This window comes from Oncorhynchus nerka, linkage group LG6 (assembly GCF_034236695.1).
Source record: "Oncorhynchus nerka isolate Pitt River linkage group LG6, Oner_Uvic_2.0, whole genome shotgun sequence".
Taxonomy (NCBI): Eukaryota; Metazoa; Chordata; class Actinopteri; order Salmoniformes; family Salmonidae; genus Oncorhynchus; species Oncorhynchus nerka.
In genome coordinates, this window is record NC_088401.1 from 82,389,417 (window position 1) to 82,413,127 (window position 23,711).

General features: G+C 48.7%; 1 protein-coding gene across 1 annotated transcript in view; it reads left to right on the forward strand.

Moving 5' to 3' along the window:
• The first annotated feature begins 725 nt into the window (after nt 1-725).
• Nucleotides 726-23,711, forward strand: part of LOC115119018 (histone-lysine N-methyltransferase, H3 lysine-36 specific-like) — a 55,902-nt gene continuing 32,916 nt past the window's right edge. Inside the window, 8 exon segments of the mRNA XM_065019946.1 lie at nt 726-1,252; nt 1,902-2,806; nt 3,221-3,336; nt 3,338-3,360; nt 4,307-4,479; nt 4,745-4,949; nt 4,952-6,787; nt 6,885-7,469. Coding sequence (XP_064876018.1) covers nt 1,919-2,806; nt 3,221-3,336; nt 3,338-3,360; nt 4,307-4,479; nt 4,745-4,949; nt 4,952-6,787; nt 6,885-7,469 — 3,826 coding nt within the window. The 5' untranslated portion in view covers nt 726-1,252; nt 1,902-1,918.

Below are 23,711 nucleotides of genomic sequence, written 5' to 3' on the forward strand. Positions count from 1 at the left end.
TTCTTCTCTTTATTAAAGGCTGTGCAAGGCGTGGCCCACTATGCAAGGCGTATTCTTCTCTTTATTAAAGGCTGTGTGGCCACTATGCAAGGCGTATTCTTCTCTTTATTAAAGGCTGTGTGGCCACTATGCAAGGCGTATTCTTCTCTTTATTAAAGGCTGTGTGGCCACTATGCAAGGCGTATTCTTCTCTTTATTAAAGGCTGCTGTCACTGTTATTTTTGAATGCGAACTTATTGCAGGATACGCGGAAAAAAACGGATAAGCATTTAGCCGAATTAACAATATTATATTGCACCTCATTGACATGGTGTCCAGGGGTCCGACTTTAGTTAGGATTTGCCCCCCCCCCCCCCCATTGACATGTGTATTGCTGCGGACATGGCCTATTTTCTCTGCTGTCAGGCAATATGGCGCATAGTCTATTTTAAAACTTTGACTAGGCCGCATCCGCTTGCGCTGTTTTCCAGTCGACCACATTCGAACTATTGATCCGTGTTCGTTGTGGTCACAGAATCATCACTCTCTCCAACCTCTCTGCTATCCAAAATGGAGGAAGCAAGTTACGCCTTTGTTGGGATAAGGAAACCAATGGCGCAATGGTTTATCAATGTGACATACCTTCCACTCACATAACCCCATATTAAATAGTCTTTATCTAGCCAAGGGTTTCGTGTATGTTGACTAAAACACACGAGGGGATATAGTAGCCTACATCTGGATTCGTCAGTGTGACTGTAGACCAGTGTTCTCTAGTGACTGAGGACTGATAGGTTGAGAGAGTGCCCGGGCCCGATGTGCTGTGATCCGCGGCTTCGCAGACGGGGGGGTTGGGTGGCTGTGCGGATTGGTTGCTCAGCTCTGCTCGCCAACACAGCCAGTCCGTCTAGCACGGTTTGTTTTAACATAACTGGAGGGGCATTTCGACAGCCCGCAAAACAACCATGTAGTAAAAATGATATTGTAATTGCTAGGGACTAAGGTGGTGTACGCTACACTGACTTTTTATGCACTAAAATGGAAGGTTACATTTTTCTTTGGTCTATTGGTGACTGTTTTGGAAAGGCCGCCGCTGGTGAGATAGGACAGGAGGTGAAGGGGAGAGAATGAGAGCTGTTGGTCTTTCTTGGCCTAGTGCTGCTGCTACTGCTGGGATTGTGCAGATCCGCTTTCACAAATCGAAAAAAACACACGCTTCATGCCCCAATCTGAAAGACCCGCAGTTGGTGTTATTGTGACCGACCTCCAAATGGTAAGATTATTGCGTTTTTTAAAACATACGATGTTTTTACACGTTTTGAACCGTCCTTTTGTGAGTTAGAATGGATGCTTCCTATGTCGGGTTATAGGCTCTGTGTAGGCTACTTGTGTGAGCCATTCTGTATGATGGCTTTGACTGTATTGACTCCCCTACAGACAGTCAGGTTGGCAGCGCGATCAATGTTGCACAGATCTATCGTTTCAGTATTTGGGATCGTTCTATTTTGATATTAAAAAAACACCCAGAACGAGTAGATATGATTTTATTGTGAACGGGGCAGAGCACACCGGTCGCTCGCTGGGTTTTCCTGATCTTTTTGTCTTCTCTGCTGCCACTACGGACGGCCTTCAGAGGGGAAGCCATGCAAATGTCGTATTATTACGTGTAGGCTATGCGGTAGTCTTTCTTTATGTTATTGTCGCGTGGAATGTGAGTTGTTATTTACACACAGACAGTATGGTTTATATACATTCTGGGGTTTTTTAACAATTGTTTTGTAACATTGTAGCTATTTCAAACAGTGCATGAGTCTGAACCATATGAATTGACCGCACTGTAAGCTGGATAGGAACAAACCTGGTTGTTTGCTAGAAGGTTTTACCTCAACCACCCTAACCTGCATTTTCTTTTACAATGACAGGAAGGAGCCATGACAACATGAATTCTTCATACAGACGGGCTGTTCGGGGCGGCTCAGCTTCAGCCACATCTTATAGCTCAGGCCAGCCAGAGCTGAGGCCCCCCAATCGCCTCTCAGTTTCCACCACTTCGTATAGAAACCAGTGCAACAGCAGCGCCAAGCGTGGCTCAACAGACCAACCTTCGACGGCCATGCAACTGTCAACCTCTGCCCTCAAACAGGCACCTAGCTACGGGTATAACCAAGCAGAGAGGGAGAGGCCCCACTGCTACAGTCCTCTGCTGAGGCTCCAGGACCTCTCCACTATGGTACACAGACCTGGGTCTGATCTGGGACCCGGGACCCAGCCCAAGGACCTCCATGCCAGGAACCATTTGCACTCTCACAGCCCAGTGGGAGGCTCTAGTTTTGGGGCTCCCCTGGCCCGACTGCCCCCCTCTACTGGTAACGAAGAGACAGAACCCTGCGAGGATTCCATACAGGATCAGAACGGTTTCTCTCCTGTTAGTTCTGATAGTTTGGAGCGCTGCTCCTCCATCCCCAATGGATACCTGCATTTCGAGTCCACCTTGTTTGACAGTGGGGACAGGGAGGATGAGGAGGATGATTTGGTACCTTTTCAACAACACTCTTCTAAGTCCCCCAGAGACAGAACAGTCACAGACTCTAACACCACCTCTGGTTCAGGGGTAGGCCATAACAGCACATACAAACCCTCTGTTCTCAACCTGATGTCTAAGAGTCTGTCTGAACTGGACCCTACTCTGAGCCCCAGTGCCCTGCCTGACATGTCCATGGGGGATGGCTGGAGTATGGACCAGGACTCGGACAGTGACAGTGACAGTGCGATGACAGGAGACACACATGACAATGGTCTCATCTCACCTGTTGGAACCAATTCTAATGTGAGTTCCCTCTCTTACTGATAATCATAATAATAATAATAACAATAATAATAAGAAGAACCCTTGGGGCAGATGCATCCTGGGTAGCTCTAAAAGATATCTGATCTTATCTGACATTATCTCCAGTTCTGTAAATACTGTGTAATCTCCTGGAACAGTATTTGTCAAGAAGATATTTAGATTTTTTTTTCAATTTTGCGTACACTATATGCTGATCAAACATATAGGCTAGTTTTATATTAATCAAAATTATATTGATTTGATAACAGTATTTCTTTCACATTTGAATCAAAAAATAATTTTTGAATAACATATAGTAAGATACAAGAAATCCCTTTTACAATTAGAGTTTTGAACTGTCAAAGGGATGATCCTATATGTGTAATAAGTCCTTTGTTTATTTTTTTTGTTCAGTCCAACAGCCCAAAGAAGAAGCCCCTCCCAGCAGTGCAGTACTTGGAGGGAGATCTGGTCTGGGCCAAGTTCAACCGCCGCCCCTGGTGGCCCTGTAGAGTTACCATAGATCCTCTGGGGGATACACACACGCATGAAAGGTGGGAAGTTGTATTATTGGTTTTGGATCTAAACGTATCACAGGATGGGTGTATTCTTATGTCAGGGCATGAAGCATTGATTATAAGTGGGAAGGAAGGGAAGCTCTCCTCTGGGTTCCTTTGGGGAAGAAAGGGAAGCTCTCCTCTGGGTTCCTTGGGAGAAGGAAGGGAAGCTCTCCTCTGGGTTCCTTGGGAGAAGGAAGGGAAGCTCTCCTCTGGGTTCCTTTGGGGAAGAAAGGGAAGCTGTCCTCTGGGTTCCTTTGGGGAAGAAAGGGAAGCTCTCCTCTGGGTTCCTTGGGAGAAGGAAGGGAAGCTCTCCTCTGGGTTCCTTGGGGGAAGGAAGGGAAGCTCTCCTCTGGGTTCTATGGGGGAAGGAAGGGAAGCTCTCCTCTGGGTTCTGTGGGGGAAGGAAGTGAAGCTCTCTTCTTGGTTGTGTGGGGGAAGGAGGTGAAGCTCTCTTCTTGGTTCTGTAGGGGAAGGAAGTGAAGCTCTCTTGGTTCTGTAGGGGAAGGAAGTGAAGCTCTCTTCTTGGTTCTGTGGGGGAAGGAAGTGAAGCTCTCCTCTGGGTTCTGTGGGGGAAGGAAGTGAAGCTCTCCTCTGGGTTCTGTGGGGGAAGGAAGTGAAGCTCTCCTCTGGGTTCTGTGGGGGAAGGAAGTGAAGCTCTCCTCTGGGTTCTGTGGGGGATATAACAGCTAGAGAGAAGAAATAACCACCTGGATCTAAAATGTGTTGTCCACAATCACTCCAAAGTTGACATAGTTTGTGGTATATAATGGCAAATAGTATGGGGGCATCCTCTGACAGTTATCTATAAACTACTTCAACTCAATGTACCAGCTCAGTTTGTCTTTGTGTAATGACAAGCATTTAAACACTTTTGAGTTTCTCCTATAACATTTTGTATCAATGTTAAAACAAGTTGTCTCTGTGTTTTCTGTTGTTCCAGTCCCCAGTCGTCGTCCTTGTCGTATGTATTACGTGGAGACTGTGTCGGAGATGGCAGACCATGCCTGGGTACCTGGGAAAGTTACCTACCCCTTCACAGGAGGAGAGCAGTTCACAGATCTGCCTGTGCTGAGACGGAGAGGGAAACAGAGGGAAAAGGACTACAGATACACAGTAACTGACCACAGACTGTCAACTCCTGTTGCTTTTCATTTCGCTCACATTGTGTGTTGCTGTTAGTAGAGATATGTTTAAAGTCACAAATCGCTTTTGTCGTTGTAAAGGTGCAGAATAGTTTCATTGCGTGTCTCACAAAACATTAAAGATTAAACTCATACTATCTATTCCACAAAGACAACAACTCCATATAGTTTAGAAATAAGGACCTCTTTGACAGTTGACCACTTTTGTCCAGATGTTTGTCATCTCTCCCCTGTAGATACCCAAGCGTCTGTTGGAGTCGTGGAAAGTCAGTGTGCTGGAAGCTGAGTTTCTCCTACCTGACCTGCTGAAGAATACTGCTGTCTCTTCTTCCATGGCCTTTAACGGTGAAGAGCGGGTGTCCTCCCCACTGCCTGATGAAAAAACATCCGAGGCCCCCTCTTGTTCCTCCTTTAACCTCACTGCACCCCCCTCCCTCAGCCCTCCCCCAACAGAAACAAACATCCCCCTGCTGCCGACCTGGCCGTAGCGAACGACAGTAGCAGCAAAAAGAAACCCTGCCAGAAGAAGAAGAAGAAGAGGAAGGGTTTGGCGGAGATCTTTGGTCATATAGCTGCAAGTCCCACAGAGTCAATAAGCATCCTAGACTTGGCCAACCAAATGCCTGCTGCTGCAGCTGATCCACTGAAAGAAGAAGATCCCAAGGACTCTCCATACGCAGACCTGGATTCTGTACCAACCATTGTGCGTCCCAAACGGTCTGAGAAACCTGCTAAAGAAGACACAGAGAAACCGTCTGAACCCTCACAAGAGGTAGAGAAAGGGGGCAAGAAGGAGCGGGCTACTCCTCCTGAAAAGACCAAAGACAGGCATGTGGTCATGGTGGTTCCTAGGCATGTAGTTCCTATATCCTCATCTCCAAGCATTTTAGCAAACAAATCTCTTTTAAATTACAGAACTACAAAAAACACAAATGTTTTACAGTCAAAACAGAAGTTGGGCAGCTCTTCTGAACTGACGAATAAAAATGATCATGATAAGCAGTCTCTGCATCTCCCTGCCAGCAGACGTCTGATGACCAGGGCCCTGAAAGCAGAGAAGGAGACGGAACTCAAAGAGGCTCTGCTGGCCTCAAGCCAAAACTTGAGAGACGATAGGCTTAATGTGCATTCTTCTGATGATGATGATGATGATGATGATGATGTGAGCGATAACGTTCAGATCAGAACAGAGTCGTCTACTAGCAGGGATTCTTCACCAGACAAAGCCAGATCCTCTGCTAGTCACAGCTCTCCTAAAAAACAGCCCGAGTCTGATTGGAAGCACCTCCACAACGGATCATGGAAAAACTCTGAAGATGTGACTCCAGGGTCCAGTAAGCCTGTCATACCCTCTATTAATGTCAAGGAAGAGAACATTGTCTCAGACATATCCTCCTGTTCTTCCTCCACCTCCTCTCTCTCTCCCATGGACACTTTCCAAGATATCAAGGAGCTGTCATTCAAATCCTTAGTGAAGGAGGAGAGAGACTCTGGGGACTCTAACACTAACTTTAAACCTGAGCCTAATTACAAGTTCAGTACTTTCCTGATGCTCCTGAAGGACATGCATGATACCAGGGAGAAAGAGGGCAAGCCCCTGACCATGCCTCCCTTGCCAGACCTCATCAAGGAAGAACCCATGGTAATACCCACCGCCCAACCACCAGACAACCCCCTTAACGCTGCTGCTGGCGGGGACTGGACACCAACGGGGACCAAAATCCAAAACGGCCAGCATGCGAGCTCGCCAATAACCAAGAGAACACCGGCCAAACCCAAGTCTAAAAATAAACCCATCATAAAAAACGACACATACAAACTTGAAGGGAAAACGGTGCTGGCTCAGATGGTGGCGAACGCAGTAGAGAAGCAGCAACGGAGGAAGCCGAGGCCTCCAGCCAAACTCCGGGCCACCATCGCTGGTCTCTCTCCCGAGATGGCCGACCTAGCCTGGGGGAGGGAGTTTGTCTCTGGGCACGCTGACCTGGCTGAACCTGGCCTCGGCCCTCCTCTTCCTCCTGTCCCCTCCGCTGTTGACTCCTCATCCTACCTCGACAAGAGCCCGGGTACCAAAGTGGCCCCTAAGAAGCGCTGGCAGACGTTTGCTCAGCAGGGGCCGGTGAAGCCAGGGAAGGATCCAGGGGACCTGGGTGGGGTGGCCTCACCGCAGGGGCCTGTGGAGGTGAATGGGATCTACAGAGATGGCCAGGGAGGGACACCAGACCGCATCAGGTCCCATGATCTGAACCTGGGGATGGAGAAGCAAGATGACACATCAGGTAAGCCATGGCTTTCAGTACCAGCAGTGTTTTATGTCAACGGTTAGCTTTTTATTTTTAGAGATTGATTTGGTTGATTGATTATTTGTTCCCACAGCACATTCTGAAAACAAACGGCTGAGGAAACCCAGCAAAAGACTGCTGGAATCTACAGAGGAGGAACAATTCTTCTCCCCGAAGAAAAAACTAAAGAAACCTCTGGAATCTTCCAAAACTCCTCTGAGCCCTTCCACAGTTCCAGGCCCAGCCCTGCTAACATCCACCTCTACTCCCAGCCCCACCCCCACCCCTGGGCCTACCTCTGGGGAGCCAGCCAGCCCCACCCCTGGGCCTACCTCTGGGGAGCCAGCCAGCCCCACCCCTGGGCCTACCTCTGGGGAGCCAGCTAGTCCCACCCCTGGCCCTACCTCTGGGGAGCCAGCCAGCCCCACCCCTGGGCCTACCTCTGGGGAGCCAGCGATCACCACCCTTGGATCTACCTCTGGAGAGCCAACCATCACGACCCCTGACCCTAACTCTGGAGAGCTAGCCAGCACCAAGGCCCTAGCAGGGCTGAAACAGAGTCTGTCTCAAGATGTCCTCCACCGTGTTATAAAATCATTATCCAAACAATCCTCAGCAGTGACCTCTTTCTCTACTGAATCAACATCATCAGATGTGACAAACCCTCCTCTGCCCTCTGGTAAGCAACATCTCCAAAAACGTCTCTCATACGGCAATTCTGTCTTATGTAATACAAGAGGCACAAATATTCTATTGGGAAAGTAGTTCCATAGGGAAACTGGTTCCATTGGTGAGAGTAGTTCCTTTGGTGAGAGTAGTTCCTTTGGTGAGAGTAGTTCCTTTGGTGAGAGTAGTTCCTTTGGTGAGAGTAGTTCCATAGGTGAGAGTAGTTCCATTGGTGAGAGTAGTTCCATTGGTGAGAGTAGTTCCATTGGTGAGAGTAGTTCCATTGGTGAGAGTAGTTCCATTGGTGAGAGTAGTTCCATTGGTGAGAGTAGTTCCATTGGTGAGAGTAGTTCCATAGGGAGAGTAGTTCCATAGGGAGAGTAGTTCCATTGGTGAGAGTAGTTCCATAGGGAGAGTAGTTCCATAGGGAGAGTAAATCAAATCAAAAATCAAATCAAAAAATCAAATGAAATCAAATTTATTTATATAGCCCTTCGTACATCAGCTGATATCTCAAAGTGCTGTACAGAGACCCAGCCTAAAACCCCAAACAGCAAGCAATGCAAGTGTAGAAGCACGGTGGCTAGGAAAAACTCCCTAGAAAGGCCAAAACCTAGGAAGAAACCTAGAGAGGAACCAGGCTATGTGCGGTGGCCAGTCCTCTTCTGGCTGTGCCGGGTAGAGATTATAACAGAACATGGCCAAGATGTTCAAATGTTCATAAATGACCAGCATGGTCCAATAATAATAAGGCAGAACAGTTGAAACTGGAGCAGCGGCACGGCCAGGTGGACTGGGGACAGCAAGGAGTCATCATGCCAGGTAGTACTGAGGCATGGTCCTAGGGCTCAGGTCCTCCGAGAGAGAGAAAGAAAGAGAGAAAGCAAGAATTGGAGAGAGCACACTTAAATTCACACAGGACACCTAATAGGACAGGAGAAGTACTCCAGATATAACAAACTGACCCTAGCCCCCCGACACATAAACTACTGCAGCATAAATACTGGAGGCTGAGACGGGAGGGGTCAGGAGACACTGTGGCCTCATCCGAGGACACCCCCGGACAGGGCCAAACAGGAAGGATATAACCTCACCCACTTTGCCAAAGCACAGCCCCCACACCACTAGAGGGATATCTTCAACCACCAACTTACCATCCTGAGACAAGGCTGAGTATAGCCCACAAAGATCTCCGCCACGGCACAACCCAGGGGGGGGGCGCCAACCCAGACAGGATGATCACATCAGTGACTCAACCCACTCAGGTGATGCACCCCTCCCAGGGACGGTATGAGAGAGCCCCAGTAAGCCAGTGACTCAGCCCCTGTAATAGGGTTAGAGGCAGAGAATCCCAGTGAAATGACGGGAACCGGCCAGGCAGAGACAGCAAGGGCGGTTCGTTGCTCCAGAGCCTTTCCGTTCACCTTCCCACTCCTGGGCCAGACTACACTCAATCATATGACCCACTGAAGAGATGAGTCTTCAGTAAAGACTTAAAGGTTGAGACAGAGTCTGCGTCTCTCACATGGGTAGACAGAACATTCCATAAAAATGGAGCTCTATAGGAGAAAGCCCTGCCTCCAGCTGTTTGCATAGAAATTCTAGGGACAATTAGGAGACCTGCGTCTTGTGACCGTAGCGTACGTGTAGGTACGTACGGCAGGACCAAATCAGAGAGATAGGTAGGAGCAAGCCCATGTAATGCTTTGTAGGTTAGCAGTAAAACCTTGAAATCAGCCCTTGCTTTGACAGGAAGCCAGTGTAGGGAGGCTAGCACTGGAGTAATATGATCACATTTTTTGGGTTCTAGTCAGGATTCTAGCAGCCGTATTTAGCACTAAATGAAGTTTATTTAGTGCTTTATCCGGGTAGCCGGAAAGTAGTTCCATAGGTGAGAGTAGTTCCATTGGTGAGAGTAGTTCCATAGGTGAGAGTAGTTCCATTGGTGAGAGTAGTTCCATAGGTGAGAGTAGTTCCATTGGGTGAGAGTAGTTCCATTGGGAGAGTAGTTCCATTGGGAGAGTAGTTCCATTGGGAGAGTAGTTCCATTGGGAGAGTAGTTCCATAGGGAGAGTAGTTCCACTGGGAGAGTAGTTCCACTGGGAGAGTAGTTCCATTGGGGAGAGTAGTTCCATTGGGGAGAGTCGTTCCATTGGGAGAGTAGTTCCATTGGTGAGAGTCGTTCCATTGGTGAGAGTCGTTCCATTGGTGAGAGTCGTTCCATTGGTGAGAGTCGTTCCATTGGTGAGTCGTTCCATTGGTGAGAGTCGTTCCATTGGTGGGAGTCGTTCCATTGGTGAGAGTCGTTCCATTGGTGAGAGTCGTTCCATTGGTGAGAGTCGTTCCATTGGTGAGAGTCGTTCCATTGGTGAGAGTCGTTCCATTGGGAGAGTAGTTCCATTGGGAGAGTAGTTCCATTGGGAGAGTAGTTCCATTGGGAGAGTAGTTCCATTGGGAGAGTAGTTCCATAGGGAGAGTCGTTCCATTGGTGAGAGTCGTTCCATTGGTGAGAGTCGTTCCATTGGTGAGAGTCGTTCCATTGGTGAGAGTCGTTCCATTGGTGAGAGTCGTTCCATTGGTGAGAGTCGTTCCATTGGTGAGAGTCGTTCCATTGGGAGAGTCGTTCCATAGGGAGAGTCGTTCCATAGGGAGAGTCGTTCCATTGGGAGAGTAGTTCCATTGGTGAGAGTAGTTCCATAGGGAGAGTAGTTCCATTGGTGAGAGTAGTTCCATTGGGGAGAGTAGTTCCATAGGGAGAGTAGTTCCATAGGGAGAGTAGTTCCATAGGGAGAGTAGTTCCATTGGGAGAGTAGTTCCATTGGGAGAGTAGTTCCATTGGGAGAGTCGTTCCATTGGGAGAGTCGTTCCATTGGGAGAGTCGTTCCATAGGGAGAGTCGTTCCATTGGTGAGAGTCGTTCCATTGGGAGAGTCGTTCCATTGGTGAGAGTCGTTCCATTGGTGAGAGTCGTTCCATTGGTGAGAGTGGTGAGAGTCGTTCCATTGGTGAGAGTCGTTCCATTGGTGAGAGTCGTTCCATTGGTGAGAGTCGTTCCATTGGTGAGAGTCGTTCCATTGGTGAGAGTTCCATAGTTCCATTGGGAGAGTCCATTGGTGTTCCATTGGGAGAGTAGTTCCATTGGGAGAGTAGTTCCATTGGTGAGAGTAGTTCCATAGGGAGAGTAGTTCCATTGGGAGAGTAGTTCCATTGGGAGAGTAGTTCCATTGGGAGAGTAGTTCCATAGGGAGAGTAGTTCCATAGGGAGAGTAGTTCCATAGGGAGAGTAGTTCCATTGGGAGAGTCGTTCCATAGGGAGAGTTCCATTGGTGAGAGTAGTTCCATTGGGAGAGTAGTTCCATTGGGAGAGTAGTTCCATTGGGAGAGTCGTTCCATTGGGAGAGTCGTTCCATTGGGAGAGTTCCATTGGGAGGGAGAGAGTTCCATTGGGAGAGTAGTTCCATTGGTGAGAGTAGTTCCATTGGGAGAGTCGTTCCATTGGGAGAGTCGTTCCATAGGGAGAGTAGTTCCATAGGGAGAGTAGTTCCATAGGGAGAGTAGTTCCATTGGGAGAGTAGTTCCATAGGGAGAGTTCCATTGGTGAGAGTCGTTCCATTGGTGAGAGTCGTTCCATTGGTGAGAGTCGTTCCATTGGTGAGAGTCGTTCCATTGGTGAGAGTCGTTCCATTGGTGAGAGTAGTTCCATTGGTGAGAGTCGTTCCATTGGTGAGAGTCGTTCCATTGGTGAGAGTCGTTCCATTGGTGAGAGTAGGGAGAGTCCATAGTTCCATTGGGAGAGTCGTTCCATAGGGAGAGTCGTTCCATTGGGAGAGTCCCATTGGTGAGAGTCGTTCCATTGGTGAGAGTCGTTCCATTGGTGAGAGTCGTTCCATTGGTGAGAGTAGTTCCATTGGTGAGAGTCGTTCCATTGGTCGTTCCATTGGTGAGAGTCGTTCCATTGGTGAGAGTCGTTCCATTGGTGAGAGAGTCGTCCAGTTCCATTGGTGAGAGTCGTTCCATTGGTGAGAGTCGTTCCATTGGTGAGAGTCGTCCATTGGTGAGAGTCGTTCCATTGGGAGAGTCGTTCCATTGGGAGAGTCGTTCCATTGGGAGAGTTCCATTGGGAGAGTCGTTCCATTGGGAGAGTCGTTCCATTGGGAGAGTCGTTCCATCCATTGGTGAGAGTAGTTCCATTGGTGAGAGTAGTTCCATTGGTGAGAGTAGTTCCATTGGTGAGAGTCGTTCCATTGGTGAGAGTCGTTCCATTGGTGAGAGTGGTGAGAGTCGTTCCATTGGTGAGAGTCGTTCCATTGGTGAGAGTCGTTCCATTGGTGAGAGTCGTTCCATTGGTGAGAGTCGTTCCATTGGTGAGAGTCGTTCCATTGGTGAGAGTCGTTCCATTGGTGAGAGTCGTTCCATTGGTGAGAGTCGTTCCATTGGTGAGTTCCATTGGGAGAGTCGTTCCATTGGGAGAGTAGTTCCATTGGTGAGAGTCGTTCCATAGGGAGAGTAGTTCCATTGGTTCCATTGGTGAGAGTAGTTCCATTGGTGAGAGTAGTTCCATTGGTGAGAGTCGTTCCATTGGTGAGAGTCGTTCCATTGGTGAGAGTCGTTCCATAGGGAGAGTCGTTCCATTGGTGAGAGTAGTTCCATAGGGAGAGTCGTTCCATTGGTGAGAGTCGTTCCATTGGTGAGAGTCGTTCCATTGGTGAGAGTCGTTCCATTGGTGAGAGTCGTTCCATTGGGAGAGTAGTTCCATTGGGAGAGTAGTTCCATTGGGAGAGTAGTTCCATTGGTGAGAGTCGTTCCATTGGTGAGAGTCGTTCCATTGGTGAGAGTCGTTCCATTGGTGAGAGTCGTTCCATTGGTGAGAGTCGAGAGTCGTTCCATTGGTGAGAGTCGTTCCATTGGTGAGAGTCGTTCCATTGGTGAGAGTCGTTCCATTGGTGAGAGTCGTTCCATTGGTGAGAGTCGTTCCATAGGGAGAGTCGTTCCATAGGGAGAGTCGTTCCATAGGGAGAGTAGTTCCATTGGTGAGAGTAGTTCCATAGGGAGAGTAGTTCCATTGGTGAGAGTAGTTCCATAGGGAGAGTAGTTCCATAGGGAGAGTAGTTCCATAGGGAGAGTAGTTCCATAGGGAGAGTAGTTCCATAGGGAGAGTAGTTCCATTGGGAGAGTCGTTCCATTGGGAGAGTAGTTCCATAGGGAGAGGAGTTCCATAGGGAGAGTAGTTCCATTGGTGAGAGTAGTTCCATAGGGAGAGTAGTTCCATAGGGAGAGTAGTTCCATAGGGAGAGTAGTTCCATTGGGAGAGTCGTTCCATTGGGAGAGTCGTTCCATTGGGAGAGTCGTTCCATAGGGAGAGTAGTTCCATAGGGAGAGGAGTTCCATTGGTGAGAGTCGTTCCATTGGTGAGAGTAGTTCCATTGGGAGAGTCGTTCCATTGGTGAGAGTCGTTCCATTGGTGAGAGTCGTTCCATTGGTGAGAGTCGTTCCATTGGTGGGAGTCGTTCCATTGGTGAGAGTCGTTCCATTGGTGAGAGTCGTTCCATTGGTGAGAGTCGTTCCATTGGTGAGAGTCGTTCCATTGGTGAGAGTCGTTCCATTGGTGAGAGTCGTTCCATTGGTGAGAGTCGTTCCATTGGTGAGAGTCGTTCCATTGGGAGAGTCGTTCCATTGGTGAGAGTCCCATTGGTGAGAGTCGTTCCATTGGTGAGAGTAGTTCCATTGGTGAGAGTAGTTCCATTGGTGAGTAGTTCCATTGGTGAGAGTTCCATTGTTCCATTGGGAGAGTAGTTCCATTGGTGAGAGTAGTTCCATTGGTGAGAGTCGTTCCATTGGTGAGAGTCGTTCCATTGGTGAGAGTCGTTCCATTGGTGAGAGTCGTTCCATTGGTGAGAGTCGTTCCATAGGGAGAGTCGTTCCATTGGTGAGAGTTCCATTGGGAGAGTCGTTCCATTGGGAGAGTCGTTCCATTGGTGAGAGTCGTTCCATTGGTGAGAGTCGTTCCATTGGTGAGAGTCGTTCCATTGGTGAGAGTCGTTCCATTGGTGAGAGTCGTTCCATTGGGAGAGTGGGGAGAGTCGTTCCATTGGTGAGAGTCGTTCCATTGGTGAGAGTCGTTCCATTGGTGAGAGTCGTTCCATTGGTGAGAGTCGTTCCATTGGGAGAGTAGTTCCATTGGTGAGAGTAGTTCCATAGGGAGAGTAGTTCCATTGGGAGAGTAGTTCCATTGGGAGAGTGAGAGAGTCGTTCCATTGGGAGAGTAGTTCCATAGGGAGAGTGTTCCATTGGTGAGAGTAGTTCCATAGGGAGAGTAGTTCCATTGGTGAGAGTAGTTCCATTGGTGAGAGTCGTTCCATTGGTGAGAGTTCCATTGGTGAGTCGTTCCATTGGTGAGAGTCGTCCATTGGTGAGAGTCGTTCCATTGGTGAGAGTCGTTCCATTGGTGAGAGTCGTTCCATTGGTGAGAGTCGTTCCATTGGTGAGAGTCGTTCCATTGGTGAGAGTCGTTCCATTGGGAGAGTCGTTCCATTGGGAGAGTCGTTCCATTGGTGAGAGTCGTTCCATTGGTGAGAGTCGTTCCATTGGTGAGAGTCGTTCCATTGGTGAGAGTCGTTCCATTGGTGAGAGTGGTGAGAGTCGTTCCATTGGTGAGAGTCGTTCCATTGGTGAGAGTCGTTCCATTGGTGAGAGTCGTTCCATTGGTGAGAGTCGTTCCATAGGGAGAGTAGTTCCATTGGGAGAGTCGAGAGTCGTTCCATTGGGAGAGTCCCATTGGTGAGAGTCGTTCCATTGGTGAGAGTTCCATTGTTCCATTGGTGAGAGTAGTTCCATTGGTGAGAGTAGTTCCATTGGTGAGAGTAGTTCCATTGGTGAGAGTAGTTCCATTGGTGAGAGTGATTGGTGAGAGTAGTTCCATTGGTGAGAGTCGTTCCATTGGTGAGAGTCGTTCCATTGGTGAGAGTCGTTCCATTGGTGAGAGTCGTTCCATTGGTGAGAGTCGTTCCATTGGTGAGAGTCGTTCCATTGGTGAGAGTCGTTCCATTGGTGAGAGTCGTTCCATTGGGAGAGTCGTTCCATTGGTGAGAGTCGTTCCATTGGTGAGAGTCGTTCCATTGGTGAGAGTCGTTCCATAGGGAGAGTCGTTCCATAGGGAGAGTCGTTCCATAGGGAGAGTCGTTCCATAGGGAGAGTAGTTCCATTGGTGAGAGTAGTTCCATTGGTGAGAGTAGTTCCATAGGGAGAGTAGTTCCATAGGGAGAGTAGTTCCATTGGTGAGAGTAGTTCCATTGGTGAGAGTAGTTCCATTGGTGAGAGTCGTTCCATTGGTGAGAGTCGTTCCATTGGTGAGAGTCGTTCCATTGGTGAGAGTCGTTCCATTGGTGAGAGTCGTTCCATTGGTGAGAGTCGTTCCATTGGGAGAGTCGTTCCATTGGTGAGAGTCGTTCCATTGGTGAGAGTCGTTCCATTGGTGAGAGTCGTTCCATTGGTGAGAGTCGTTCCATTGGTGAGAGTCGTTCCATTGGTGAGAGTCGTTCCATTGGTGAGAGTCGTTCCATTGGTGAGAGTCGTTCCATTGGTGAGAGTCGTTCCATTGGTGAGAGTCGTTCCATTGGTGAGAGTGGTGAGAGTCGTTCCATTGGTGAGAGTCGTTCCATTGGTGAGAGTCGTTCCATTGGTGAGAGTCGTTCCATAGGGAGAGTCGTTCCATTGGTGAGAGTCGTTCCATTGGTGAGAGTCGTTCCATTGGTGAGAGTGGTGAGAGTCGTTCCATTGGTGAGAGTCGTTCCATTGGTGAGAGTCGTTCCATTGGTGAGAGTCGTTCCATTGGTGAGAGTCGTTCCATTGGTGAGAGTCGTTCCATTGGTGAGAGTCGTTCCATTGGTGAGAGTCGTTCCATTGGTGAGAGTCGTTCCATTGGTGAGAGTCGTTCCATTGGTGAGAGTCGTTCCATTGGTGAGAGTCGTTCCATTGGGGTGAGAGTCGTTCCATTGGTGAGAGTTCCCATTGGTGAGAGTCGTTCCATTGGGAGAGTGAGAGAGTCGTTCCATTGGGAGAGTCGTTCCAGGTGAGAGTCGTTCCATTGGTGAGAGTCGTTCCATTGGTGAGAGTCGTTCCATTGGTGAGAGTCGTTCCATTGGTGAGAGTCGTTCCATTGGTGAGAGTCGTTCCATTGGGAGAGTCGTTCCATAGGGAGAGTCGTTCCATTGGGAGAGTCGTTCCATTGGGAGAGTCGTTCCATTGGGAGAGTCGTTCCATTGGGAGAGTCGTTCCATTGGGAGAGTAGTTCCATAGGGAGAGTAGTTCCATTGGGAGAGTAGTTCCATTGGTGAGAGTAGTTCCATTGGTGAGAGTAGTTCCATTGGTGAGAGTAGTTCCATTGGTGAGAGTAGTTCCATTGGTGAGAGTCGTTCCATTGGTGAGAGTCGTTCCATTGGTGAGAGTCGTTCCATTGGTGAGAGTCGTTCCATTGGTGAGAGTCGTTCCATTGGTGAGAGTCGTTCCATTGGTGAGAGTCGTTCCATTGGTGAGAGTCGTTCCATTGGTGAGAGTCGTTCCATTGGTGAGAGTCGTTCCATTGGTGAGAGTCGTTCCATTGGGAGAGTAAGGGAGAGTCGTTCCATAGGGAGAGTCGTTCCACAGGGAGAGTAGTTCCACAGGGAGAGTAGTTCCATAGGGAGAGTAGTTCCATTGGGAGAGTAGTTCCATTGGTGAGAGTAGTTCCATTGGGAGAGTAGTTCCATTGGGAGAGTAGTTCCATAGGGAGAGTAGTTCCATTGGTGAGAGTAGTTCCATTGGTGAGAGTAGTTCCATTGGTGAGAGTCGTTCCATTGGTGAGAGTCGTTCCATTGGTGAGAGTCGTTCCATTGGTGAGAGTCGTTCCATAGGGAGAGTCGTTCCATTGGGAGAGTCGTTCCATTGGGAGAGTCGTTCCATTGGTGAGAGTCGTTCCATTGGTGAGAGTCGTTCCATTGGTGAGAGTCGTTCCATTGGTGAGAGTCGTTCCATTGGTGAGAGTCGTTCCATTGGTGAGAGTCGTTCCATTGGTGAGTCGTTCCATTGGTGAGAGTCGTTCCATTGGTGAGAGTCGTTCCATTGGTGAGAGTCGTTCCATTGGTGAGAGTCGTTCCATTGGTGAGAGTCGTTCCATTGGGAGAGTCGTTCCATTGGGAGAGTCGTTCCATTGGTGAGAGTCGTTCCATTGGTGAGAGTCGTTCCATTGGTGAGAGTCGTTCCATTGGTGAGAGTCGTTCCATTGGTGAGAGTCGTTCCATTGGTGAGAGTCGTTCCATTGGTGAGAGTCGTTCCATTGGTGAGAGTCGTTCCATTGGGAGAGTCGTTCCATTGGGAGAGTCGTTCCATTGGGAGAGTCGTTCCATAGGGAGAGTCGTTCCATAGGGAGAGTAGTTCCATTGGGAGAGTAGTTCCATTGGTGAGAGTAGTTCCATTGGTGAGAGTAGTTCCATTGGTGAGAGTAGTTCCATTGGTGAGAGTAGTTCCATTGGTGAGAGTAGTTCCATTGGTGAGAGTCGTTCCATTGGTGAGAGTCGTTCCATTGGTGAGAGTCGTTCCATTGGTGAGAGTCGTTCCATTGGGAGAGTCGTTCCATTGGTGAGAGTCGTTCCATAGGGAGAGTAGTTCCATTGGTGAGAGTAGTTCCATAGGGAGAGTAGTTCCATTGGTGAGAGTAGTTCCATAGGGAGAGTAGTTCCATTGGTGAGAGTAGTTCCATTGGTGAGAGTCGTTCCATTGGTGAGAGTCGTTCCATTGGTGAGAGTCGTTCCATTGGTGAGAGTCGTTCCATAGGGAGAGTCGTTCCATTGGGAGAGTCGTTCCATTGGGAGAGTCGTTCCATTGGTGAGAGTCGTTCCATTGGTGAGAGTCGTTCCATTGGTGAGAGTCGTTCCATTGGTGAGAGTCGTTCCATTGGTGAGAGTCGTTCCATTGGTGAGAGTCGTTCCATTGGTGAGAGTCGTTCCATTGGTGAGAGTCGTTCCATTGGTGAGAGTCGTTCCATTGGTGAGAGTCGTTCCATTGGTGAGAGTCGTTCCATTGGTGAGAGTCGTTCCATTGGTGAGAGTCGTTCCATTGGGAGAGTCGTTCCATTGGGAGAGTCGTTCCATTGGGAGAGTCGTTCCATAGGGAGAGTAGTTCCATTGGTGAGAGTAGTTCCATTGGTGAGGAGAGTAGTTCCATTGGTGAGAGTAGTTCCATTGGGAGAGTAGTTCCATTGGGAGAGTAGTTCCATTGGGGAGAGTAGTTCCATTGGGAGAGTAGTTCCATTGGGAGAGTAGTTGGGAGAGTTTCCATTGGGAGAGTAGTTCCATTGGTGAGAGTAGTTCCATTGGGAGAGTAGTTCCATTGGGAGAGAGTTCCATTGGGAGAGTTTCCATTGGGAGAGTCGTTCCATTGGGAGAGTCGTTCCATTGGGAGAGTAGTTCCATAGGGAGAGTAGTTCCATAGGGAGAGTCGTTCCATTGGTGAGAGTAGTTCCATTGGGAGAGTAGTTCCATTGGTGAGAGTCGTTCCATTGGTGAGAGTCGTTCCATTGGTGAGAGTCGTTCCATTGGTGAGAGTCGTTCCATTGGTGAGAGTCGTTCCATTGGTGAGTCGTTCCATTGGTGAGAGTCGTTCCATTGGTGAGAGTCGTTCCATTGGGAGAGTCGTCCATAGGGAGAGTCGTTCCATTGGTGAGAGTCCATTGGTGAGAGTGAGAGTCGTTCCATTGGTGAGAGTCGTTCCATTGGTGAGAGTCGTTCCATTGGTGAGAGTCGTTCCATTGGTGAGAGTCGTTCCATTGGTGAGAGTCGTTCCATTGGTGAGAGTCGTTCCATTGGTGAGAGTCGTTCCATTGGTGAGAGTCGTTCCATTGGGAGAGTCGTTCCATTGGGAGAGTCGTTCCATTGGGAGAGTCGTTCCATTGGGAGAGTCGTTCCATTGGTGAGAGTCGTTCCATTGGTGAGAGTAGTTCCATTGGTGAGAGTAGTTCCATTGGTGAGAGTAGTTCCATTGGTGAGAGTAGTTCCATTGGTGAGAGTAGTTCCATTGGTGAGAGTAGTTCCATTGGTGAGAGTAGTTCCATTGGTGAGAGTCGTTCCATTGGTGAGAGTCGTTCCATTGGTGAGAGTCGTTCCATTGGTGAGAGTCGTTCCATTGGTGAGAGTCGTTCCATTGGTGAGAGTCGTTCCATTGGTGAGAGTCGTTCCATTGGTGAGAGTCGTTCCATTGGTGAGAGTCGAGAGTCGTTCCATTGGTGAGAGTCGTTCCATTGGTGAGAGTCGTTCCATAGGGAGAGTCGTTCCATAGGGAGAGTAGTTTCATTGGTGAGAGTAGTTCCGTAGGGAGAGTAGTTCCATTGGTGAGAGTAGTTCCATAGGGAGAGTAGTTCCATTGGTGAGAGTAGTTCCATTGGTGAGAGTCGTTCCATTGGTGAGAGTCGTTCCATTGGTGAGAGTCGTTCCATTGGTGAGAGTCGTTCCATTGGTGAGAGTCGTTCCATTGGTGAGAGTCGTTCCATTGGGAGAGTCGTTCCATTGGGAGAGTCGTTCCATTGGTGAGAGTCGTTCCATTGGTGAGAGTCGTTCCATTGGTGAGAGTCGTTCCATTGGTGAGAGTCGTTCCATTGGTGAGAGTCGTTCCATTGGTGAGAGTCGTTCCATTGGGAGAGTCGTTCCATAGGGAGAGTCGTTCCATAGGGAGAGTCGTTCCATTGGTGAGAGTCGTTCCATTGGGAGAGTAGTTCCATTGGGAGAGTAGTTCCATTGGTGAGAGTTCCAGTAGTTCCATTGGGAGTAGTTCCATTGGTGAGAGTTCCATTGGTGAGAGTTCATAGGGAGAGTTCCATTGGTGAGTCGTTCCATTGGTGAGAGTCGTTCCATTGGTGAGAGTCGTTCCATTGGTGAGAGTCGTTCCATTGGTGAGAGTCGTTCCATTGGTGAGAGTCGTTCCATTGGTGAGAGTCGTTCCATTGGTGAGAGTCGTTCCATTGGTGAGAGTCGTTCCATTGGTGAGAGTCCATTGGTGAGAGTTCCATTGGTGAGAGTCGTTCCATTGGTGAGAGTCCATTGGAGAGTCGTTCCATTGGTGAGAGTCGTTCCATTGGTGAGAGTCGTTCCATAGGGAGAGTCGTTCCATTGGGAGAGTAGTTCCATTGGTGAGAGTAGTTCCATAGGGAGAGTAGTTCCATTGGTGAGAGTAGTTCCATAGGGAGAGTAGTTCCATTGGTGAGAGTAGTTCCATAGGGAGAGTAGTTCCATTGGTGAGAGTAGTTCCATTGGTGAGAGTCGTTCCATTGGTGAGAGTAGTTCCATTGGTGAGAGTAGTTCCATTGGTGAGAGTAGTTCCATTGGGAGAGTCGTTCCATTGGTGAGAGTCGTTCCATTGGTGAGAGTCGTTCCATTGGGAGAGTCGTTCCATTGGTGAGAGTCGTTCCATTGGTGAGAGTCGTTCCATTGGTGAGAGTCGTTCCATTGGTGAGAGTCGTTCCATTGGTGAGAGTGGTGAGAGTCGTTCCATTGGTGAGAGTCGTTCCATTGGTGAGAGTCGTTCCATTGGTGAGAGTCGTTCCATTGGGAGAGTCGTTCCATTGGTGAGGTTCCATTGAGAGTGTTCCATTGGTGAGAGTCGTTCCATTGGGAGAGTAGTTCCATTGGTGAGAGTAGTTCCATTGGTGAGAGTAGTTCCATTGGTGAGAGTAGTTCCATTGGTGAGAGTCGTTCCATTGGTGAGAGTCGTTCCATTGGTGAGAGTCGTTCCATTGGTGAGAGTCGTTCCATTGGTGAGAGTAGTTCCATTGGTGAGAGTAGTTCCATTGGTGAGAGTAGTTCCATTGGTGAGAGTAGTTCCATTGGGAGAGTAGTTCCATTGGGAGAGTCGTTCCATTGGGAGAGTAGTTCCATTGGGAGAGTAGTTCCATTGGGGAGAGTAGTTCCATTGGTGAGAGTAGTTCCATTGGGAGAGTAGTTCCATTGGGAGAGTAGTTCCATTGGGAGAGTAGTTCCATTGGGAGAGTAGTTCCATAGGGAGAGTAGTTCCATAGGGAGAGTAGTTCCATTGGTGAGAGTAGTTCCATAGGGAGAGTAGTTCCATAGGGAGAGTAGTTCCATTGGGAGAGTAGTTCCATTGGGAGAGTAGTTCCATTGGGAGAGTCGTTCCATAGGGAGAGTAGTTCCATAGGGAGAGTAGTTCCATAGGGAGAGTAGTTCCATTGGTGAGAGTAGTTCCATAGGGAGAGTAGTTCCATTGGTGAGAGTCGTTCCATTGGTGAGAGTCGTTCCATTGGTGAGAGTCGTTCCATTGGTGAGAGTCGTTCCATTGGTGAGAGTCGTTCCATTGGTGAGAGTCGTTCCATTGGTGAGAGTCGTTCCATTGGTGAGAGTCGTTCCATTGGTGAGAGTCGTTCCATTGGTGAGAGTGGTGAGAGTCGTTCCATTGGTGAGAGTCGTTCCATTGGTGAGAGTCGTTCCATTGGTGAGAGTCGTTCCATTGGTGAGAGTCGTTCCATTGGTGAGAGTCGTTCCATTGGTGAGAGTCGTTCCATTGGTGAGAGTCGTTCCATTGGTGAGAGTCGTTCCATAGGGAGAGTCGTTCCATAGGGAGAGTTCCATTGGGAGAGTTCCATTGGGAGAGTGATAGGGAGAGTCGTTCCAGTTCCATTGGGAGAGTAGTTCCATTGGTGAGAGTAGTTCCATTGGTGAGAGTAGTTCCATTGGTGAGAGTAGTTCCATTGGTGAGAGTAGTTCCATTGGTGAGAGTAGTTCCATTGGTGAGAGTCGTTCCATTGGTGAGAGTAGTTCCATTGGTGAGAGTCGTTCCATTGGTGAGAGTCGTTCCATTGGTGAGAGTCGTTCCATTGGTGAGAGTAGGTGAGAGTTCCATTGGTGAGAGTCGTTCCATTGGTGAGAGTCGTTCCATTGGTGAGAGTCGTTCCATTGGTGAGAGTCGTTCCATTGGTGAGAGTCCCATTGGGAGAGTAGTTCCATTGGGAGAGTCCATTGGTGAGAGTAGTTCCATTGGTGAGAGTAGTTCCATTGGTGAGAGTAGTTCCATTGGGAGAGTAGTTCCATTGGTGAGAGTAGTTCCATTGGTGAGAGTCGTTCCATTGGTGAGAGTCGTTCCATTGGTGAGAGTTGGTGAGAGTCGTTCCATTGGTGAGAGTCGTTCCATAGGGAGAGTCGTTCCATTGGTGAGAGTCGTTCCATTGGGAGAGTCGTTCCATTGGTGAGAGTCGTTCCATTGGTGAGAGTCGTTCCATTGGTGAGAGTCGTTCCATTGGTGAGAGTCGTTCCATTGGTGAGAGTCGTTCCATTGGTGAGAGTCGTTCCATTGGTGAGAGTAGTTCCATAGGGAGAGTAGTTCCATTGGGAGAGTAGTTCCATTGGGAGAGTAGTTCCATTGGGAGAGTAGTTCCATTGGGAGAGTAGTTCCATTGGTGAGAGTAGTTCCATTGGTGAGAGTAGTTCCATTGGGGAGAGTAGTTCCATTGGTGAGAGTAGTTCCATTGGTGAGAGTAGTTCCATTGGTGAGAGTAGTTCCATTGGTGAGAGTCGTTCCATTGGGAGAGTCGTTCCATTGGTGAGAGTCGTTCCATTGGGAGATTGGTGAGAGTCGTTCCATTGGTGAGAGTCGTTCCATTGGTGAGTCGTTCCATTGGTGAGAGTCGTTCCATTGGTGAGAGTCGTTCCATTGGTGAGAGTCGTTCCATTGGTGAGAGTCTTTCCATTGGTGAGAGTCGTTTCATTGGTGAGAGTCGTTCCACTGGGAGAGTAGTTCCATTGGGAGAGTAGTTCCATTGGGAGAGTAGTTCCATTGGGAGAGTAGTTCCATTGGGAGAGTAGTTCCATTGGGAGAGTAGTTCCATAGGGAGAGTAGTTCCATAGGGAGAGTAGTTCCATTGGTGAGAGTAGTTCCATTGGTGAGAGTAGTTCCATTGGGAGAGTAGTTCCATTGGTGAGAGTAGTTCCATTGGTGAGAGTAGTTCCATTGGGAGAGTAGTTCCATTGGGAGAGTAGTTCCATTGGTGAGAGTAGTTCCATTGGTGAGAGTAGTTCCATAGGGAGAGTAGTTCCATTGGTTCCATTGGGAGAGTAGTTCCATTGGGAGAGTAGTTCCATTGGTGAGAGTGTTCCATTGGAGAGTAGTTCCATTGGGAGAGTAGTTCCATTGGGAGAGTAGTTCCATAGGGAGAGTTCCATTGTTTCCATTGGGAGAGTAGTTCCATTGGGAGAGTAGTTCCATTGGTGAGAGTAGTTCCATTGGTGAGAGTAGTTCCATTGGTGAGAGTAGTTCCATAGGGAGAGTAGTTCCATTGGTGAGAGTCGTTCCATTGGTGAGAGTCGTTCCATTGGTGAGAGTCGTTCCATTGGTGAGAGTCGTTCCATTGGTGAGAGTCGTTCCATTGGTGAGAGTCGTTCCATTGGTGAGAGTCGTTCCATTGGTGAGAGTAGTTCCATTGGTGAGAGTAGTTCCATTGGTGAGAGTAGTTCCATTGGTGAGAGTCGTTCCATTGGTGAGAGTCGTTCCATTGGTGAGAGTCGTTCCATTGAGTAGTTCCATTGGTGAGAGTAGTTCCATTGGTGAGAGTCGTTCCATTGGTGAGAGTCGTTCCATTGGTGAGAGTCGTTCCATTGGTGAGTAGTTCCATTGGGAGAGTAGTTCCATTGGGAGAGTAGTTCCATTGGGAGAGTAGTTCCATAGGGTCCATTGGTGAGAGTCGTTCCATTGGTGAGAGTAGTTCCATTGGTGAGTCGTTCCAGTTCCATTGGTGAGAGTCGTTCCATTGGTGAGAGTCGTTCCATTGGTGAGAGTCGTTCCATTGGTGAGAGTCGTTCCATTGGGAGAGTAGTTCCACAGGGAGAGTAGTTCCACAGGGAGAGTAGTTCCACAGGGAGAGTAGTTCCACAGGGAGAGTAGTTCCACAGGGAGAGTAGTTCCATTGGTGAGAGTAGTTCCATTGGGAGAGTAGTTCCATTGGTGAGAGTAGTTCCATTGGGGAGAGTAGTTCCATTGGTGAGAGTCGTTCCATTGGTGAGAGTCGTTCCATTGGTGAGAGTCGTTCCATTGGTGAGAGTCGTTCCATTGGTGAGAGTCGTTCCATTGGTGAGAGTCGTTCCATTGGTGAGAGTTCCATTGGTGAGTCGTTCCATTGGGAGAGTCGTTCCATTGGTGAGAGTCGTTCCATTGGGAGAGTAGTTCCATTTGGAGAGTAGTTCCATTGGTGAGAGTAGTTCCATTGGGAGAGTAGTTCCATTGGTGAG